At 58.5% G+C, this 5,698-nt stretch overlaps 1 protein-coding gene across 1 annotated transcript in view; it reads left to right on the forward strand.

The window, feature by feature from the left end:
- Positions 1-5,698, forward strand: part of LOC104491636 (sialoadhesin-like) — a gene marked incomplete at its 3' end in the record, with an annotated part of 28,544 nt that overhangs the window by 8,308 nt on the left and 14,538 nt on the right. Inside the window, 3 exon segments of the mRNA XM_010134086.1 lie at positions 3,848-4,006; positions 4,687-5,043; positions 5,123-5,419. Of these exon segments, the coding sequence (XP_010132388.1) occupies positions 3,848-4,006; positions 4,687-5,043; positions 5,123-5,419 (813 nt within the window).

The following is a 5,698-nucleotide window of genomic DNA, read 5'->3' on the forward strand; positions in this document are numbered from 1 at the left end:
GCTCTAGGTGCAGAGGTCCCTGGTTGGACTAGATGACCTTGAAAGGTCCCTTCCAAGCCAGCTTGGCTGGCTGGCTGGCTGCAAGCTGGGAATGGGTGGGGATGGTGAGCAGGCATGGGAGCCCACCAACACCTCACTTCAGACGTGTCTACCAGGCTCCTGCGGCACTTGGGGAGCTGGGGGTGAGATGGGCTGTGTACTTTGAGGGTAGGACAAGGCTCTGTGGGGACTAACCCAGCCTCGTTGTTCCGGAGATGGGTGCAGGATGCCAATGGCTCTTTGAAGGGAACTCGACAGGACCCATCGTCTCAGGCACTGACAAGCCTGGGCTAGGTCTGGCCGCCACACTCAAGGAGAGCTCTGCAGCTCTGTTTGCAAGCCCAAACTGTCTCCCTCATTCTTGAGACCCCAGGGGGCAGAAGACCACCCTGTCCCAGTAGGAGCAGGCTCTGCTCCGCTGGAGAACTCAGCATGTTGTGGAGCTGGGGCAGCTGCTCCAGCGTGGACCTCACACCTTCAGGCTCATGCTGCTGCCCACCACGGGGACACATTCATTCTAGGGTTGCAGAGAGGGTCCCAGAGAGCAAAGGGTCACACCCAGGCCCAGCAGCACACAAACCTTGAGTGGGGACAGGAGGACCCATAGAATCATAGGATCAGAATGGTTTGGGTGGGAAGGGACCTTCAAAGCTCATCCAGTCCAACCCCCTGCAGGGAGCAGGGACATCTGCCACTAGAGCAGGTTGCTCAGAGCCCTAGGGTCCAAGCTGGCCTGGACTCGTTCCAGGGGTGGGGTTTTTCCCACCTCTCTGGGCAACCTGGGCCAGTGTCTCACCACCATCAATGTCAAAAGCTTGCTCAGAGCCCCAAGGGCCAACCTGACCTGCAATGGGGCCAGGGATGGGGCTTCTCCCACCTCTCTTCTTCACCCAGCACCGTACTGAGCAAGGGCACAGCAGAAGCAAATGGACCAAAGGGGAAGCAGAGGTTCGGGAAGCTGATGCAGACCAAGGGCTGGAGCTGGGTTGAGCTGCCTCAGGCTCTCCTGCCTTAGGGCCAAACGGCCACTGTGACCCTTTGCAGAAGCCCTGGCACCAGCTGAGCTGAGCCTAGATGCCATATGGCCGCTTTTGCCTAAGTCAGGCTTTCTTCACTCAGTGCTGCGTCAGGACAGGCAGCTCAGCGCCTTCCCAAGGCCTTCGCCTGGCACGGAGCAGCTGGGAAGGGGATGTTGGGGCGTTGCGCAGCAACATGAGGTTCCTAAGGGCAGTTTCCCACGCTCCCAGACCACTTACACGGGGTTGAGCCATCAGATGTGAGTGCCAGCTTTACCCAGCGCGCACACAGGCTTGTGCCGCAGCACTGGGTCCCTTTACTTTAGATACAGGCACCTGCATCTGGATCCTGCCCCAAACCAGCCAAAGATCAGCTTGGCCACTGCCTGAAGGTCACGCTGCAGGGCCAGGCTTGGGGCAGCCATGGTGACACGGTTTAGTGGTGACCTGGCAGTGCTGGGTGAATCGTTGGACTCGATGATCTTGAAGGTCTTTTCCAACCCAAACAATTCTGAGATTCTGTGAATTGCTCCTGGTTGCTCCTCATGCAGGTTCCTCCAAGCCCCTCTGGAGCCTCCTCCCAAAAATCCAAGTGGATGGTGCCCCGGCCTTGGGGCAAACCTGCTGGGTGGCCCCAGCATTGCCCCTTGTCTTGGCGCAGCCTTGATGCCAAGCTGGGAACCCCCTTCTGCGCTGCAATGAGAACCCACCAGATTAACAGTGGAAATAAAGTCTCTGGGTGACAATGAGTTTTCCTAGTGAGGACTTGGGCAGGTGGCACTGCAAGCACCTGTACCCTTGCTGTGGGCTCAGGGTGATCCCTGCAGGGCCCTAAACCTAGAGACCCTCAGGGTGGGTCTGGGGGTGCCCCTGGGGCTGGGGAATCGCCCTGCTCTGGCACAGCACAGGGCCAAGGATGCCCTGAGGGGCTCTGGGGTGCCAGGAAATCAATACTGCTTGGGCATCCCAGTGTCCCTCATCACCTGGGATGCTGCAAAACCCTCCTGCGCGGACCTCCCTGCCCCAAACCAGCCCCAAATCAGTAAAAGGCTTGAAATTGCTGATGATGCCAAGCACTTCCTAAAAAGCAGCGGCAGGGACAAAGCCCTGAACGGGGAAGTGATGTGGTTTTGGGCTCATCACCCCCCCGCACCAGATAAATAGCCAGTCCTTGGAGCAGGAAGGGGCAGGCGCCATCCCCCAAGCCACAGCCCCAGAGCTGACACCGCTGGAGGCACAGGCACTCCCAGGTAACGCCACTGCTCCGGGACAGGGACACGTGGGGCAGAGACTGGCCCTGGGGTTCGTCCCGTGGGGCTGGGATGAGGCGTCCGCGTGATGCTGTGCGAGGCTGGCAGGGTGGCACGTGGACACCTTGCCACGGGGTAGATGGTCGTAGAGGGGAAGGCAGCCGGTGGTGAGAGCATCTCTGTGGGGTTGAGATTTGTCTGTCTTCTACTGGGGCCAGGGAGTTTTTCAGATACCCCCAGACTTGTCCTGATGCTCTGGGACTGGGGCAGGACCAGTTCCAGTGTGGATTCAGGGCTGGGGTATGGGGCTGCTCCCTTTCTGCCCCGTTGTCCTCATATTGATGCTCTCTCTGCACTGGGACATGGTGGAGGCCAAAGGGACCAACACCAGATGTTTCCCCTCTTCACGCTCAGCCCCAGCTCCCACATTTATGCCAAAAGGTGACTTTTAACTGAAGCTTGAGGAAGCTCAAGCTCCCCACAGGAGCCCTTGTGGGGGCTTTGCTGGTTGTGGGTGCAGAGGGGACCATGACAAAGTCCTTCACCGGACAGTTGCCTCTTTCCTCCAGTTTCCCAGTGAGTGACAGCTCAATATTCTTGCCTGGTTGGTATTAGGTGACAAAGAGTGACACGTTCTGCTCTGGCATGTGCAACGTGGCTGGCCCCCATCGCCACCACATGGTGCCTGCACACACAGAGGCTATTAGAAACGTTTTTGTCAACAAATCTTTACCAATGTTTTAAGGTTGTTGAGGTAATGAGCAGCAGGGCCCCACCATGGGCTGTTGCAGCACGGGGTGGGTGGGACCTGGGGTCCCCACCCTGCGCTCGAGAGGCTGCGCCGCCCAGAAACCGAAACCAGAAGAAGTGTGGCAGAAGAAACGAAACTTGGCGTTGGCACGAGCAGGAGGCTGGGGAGCAGACCCCGGCGTTGGGCCAGTGTTTCCTTCCTCCTTTGCCCCGAGTCCACGGCTATTTCTGGCCTCAGCACGGTCCCCGGCTCCCCTTGGCCCCTGCTACCTGCCACGTGTCACGGCCACCCAAGGGCCATTTTGTTTGCTCTTGGTGCTTCCGTTTGGCCAGGAGAAATCACAGGCAAAACTAAAGCTCTGCCGAGTGCTCTGGAGCCCAAAATACCTCCCGAAAGTGAATTAGCAGTGAGTAAATCCAGATGTTGGAAAGAAAAGGTGTTAATGAAGCAGCAAATCACTGAAGGAGGCAAAGGTTGGCTCTGCGAGTTACAAGCTGCCTCAGTCGATACAGGAAGATCGATAAAGATCTAAAGAGAAATAAATTAACTGATTTCCATGATAATGACCAAAACCCAGGAAAAAATAGTCTGGTTTATAGCAGAATAATTTTTTAAAGTTTAAAAATAATTTCATCAGTTAGGTCTAGAGCGGCAAAAACCCATTAAACCTCCTAAAAATGGACAAATCCTTGGTTAAAACCATCCCACCTCAATGTAAAACACCAAAAAGCTGGACCAAGCTGGTGTACAACGTGTCTCAGGGCCTTTGGCCAACTCTTCTCATCCTCAAGGTCACCTCTGCCGAGCACTGACCCCCGAGACTGGTCACCTCCCACCTTCACGGCGTGACCCTGCCCTGCCTCTGCCCCCTGGGACCCCCGGCAGCGCCTGGGGCGCTGCCATGCACCTGCCCCGGTGGCTCATCCTCCTGGCCAGCCTCGTCCCATCAGGTACTGTGTCACCCACTGCCCTGCTCCAGGACAGGTGGGAGTGGGAGCACTGGTGCCCTGGTCATGCCAGGAGCCAGGAGCGATGCCCAAGGACCCCGAGGCTGGTCCTGGCTCTCCTGCAGGCCGTGGCACAGTGGGTGCTCTGGGGACATTTGCTGGCATGTGCCATGATGTGCTCCCATGTGGCAGCTCTGCCCGTGGTGCCCGTGAGCAGGGATGTTGCTGGGCTCTGGGATGGGGTGGGCAGGGGGTGGCAAGGGGACAGCCCAGGCAGGGCAGGAAAGACAAGGAGCCAGAGCGGGGTGGTGTGAGGAAATAAGCCTTGGGAGGGCCAGGAGGGCAAATTCTCCTTTCTTACTAGTTATTTAGGTCTCTGCTTTTCAAAACCAGCTGGTGCCTTGTGCTGCCCAAAGCACCACCCACAGATCTGGCTTTTCCCTCATCTCCCCCTTCTCCACCTGGCAATTTTCTCCTGGAGGGCTTTATCTCACACCCCAGTTCTCCTCTCCCCTCCCATCCCCTTCCCGAGCCCCTCCCTGCCCTCCACAACCCTCTGCATGTCCAGGCAGCTCGGGAGATGAGACACGGCCCTGGTGGGTCCCAGGAGGGGAGCAGGGGGCTGCGGACCAACCCTTGGCACCCTGACCCCTACTCCTTCTGTATTCCTCTCTCTGACACAGCCCTCGGCTCATGGGGGGTCACTTACCCGACGTCTCTGTGGGGCGTGCGGGGCTCCTGTGTGGTGATCCCCTGCACCCTGAGCTACCCGGACACCGTGGAGGCCAGTGAGGGCATTGTGGCCATCTGGTACAAGGATTATGATGGCCAGAAGATAGTGGTGTTCCACTCGGGAGCCGAGGAGGTGGACGCTCACTTCATGGGCCGTGCTCAGCTCTTGGGGAACCCTGGTGCTCGGAACTGCACCCTGCTGCTGCAGAGGGTGACACCGGAGGACAGCGGTGCCTACAGGTTCCGTTTCGAGATCATCAACGGTGACCGGTGGTCTGCAGTGCAGGACGTGATGCTGAGTGTTTCGGGTGGGTACGGCAGTGAGACCCTGTTCCCACAAGCTGCCTGCCCCACGCGGTCATCCCACCCTCTGCTCTCCATCCCCAGACAACCTCGAGCGCCCAAGCATTGCCGCCAGTGAGGAGCACACTGAGGGGCAAAGGTCCATCTTGAGGTGCTCCACACCTTACGTCTGCCCGATGAGCGACATTGTCCTGCGCTGGAAGGGCTACAACCCCCAGGTCTCGACGGTATCCGGCCGTGTCCAGTTGGATACGAGCGGGGTCGGCCACTACCTGAACCTCACCACCTCCTTCTCCTGGAAAGACCACTCCAAAAAGCTGCTCTGTGAAGTTTCTTACGGCTCCAGGGAGGTGACCGGGGAGGTCATCCTGCGGGTGAGACGTATGTGGGGCGGCTCTGCGCGGAGGCTGGATGAATGGGGTGGGAGGACGGGGGCACCTCTGCCATGGCAACACCACCCAGCATCCCTCCTGCCACCTGTCGTGCCTCCTGCTGTGCTCCTTGGAAAAACCAGAGCAGTTTCACTCTGCTTTTCCCTCCCCCTCCTGTTGCTCTACGGCCAGTGTTGGTCCCATATACGCCACTGAAGGGTCAGCTGCAGCTCCACGGCGCGTCCTGGCACCCACCACTGCCCATGTGGCAGCTTTGCCTCCTTCCCAG

This window comes from Buceros rhinoceros, unplaced genomic scaffold, assembly GCF_000710305.1.
Source record: "Buceros rhinoceros silvestris isolate BGI_N320 unplaced genomic scaffold, ASM71030v1 scaffold7364, whole genome shotgun sequence".
NCBI classification, from domain to species: domain Eukaryota; kingdom Metazoa; phylum Chordata; class Aves; order Bucerotiformes; family Bucerotidae; genus Buceros; species Buceros rhinoceros.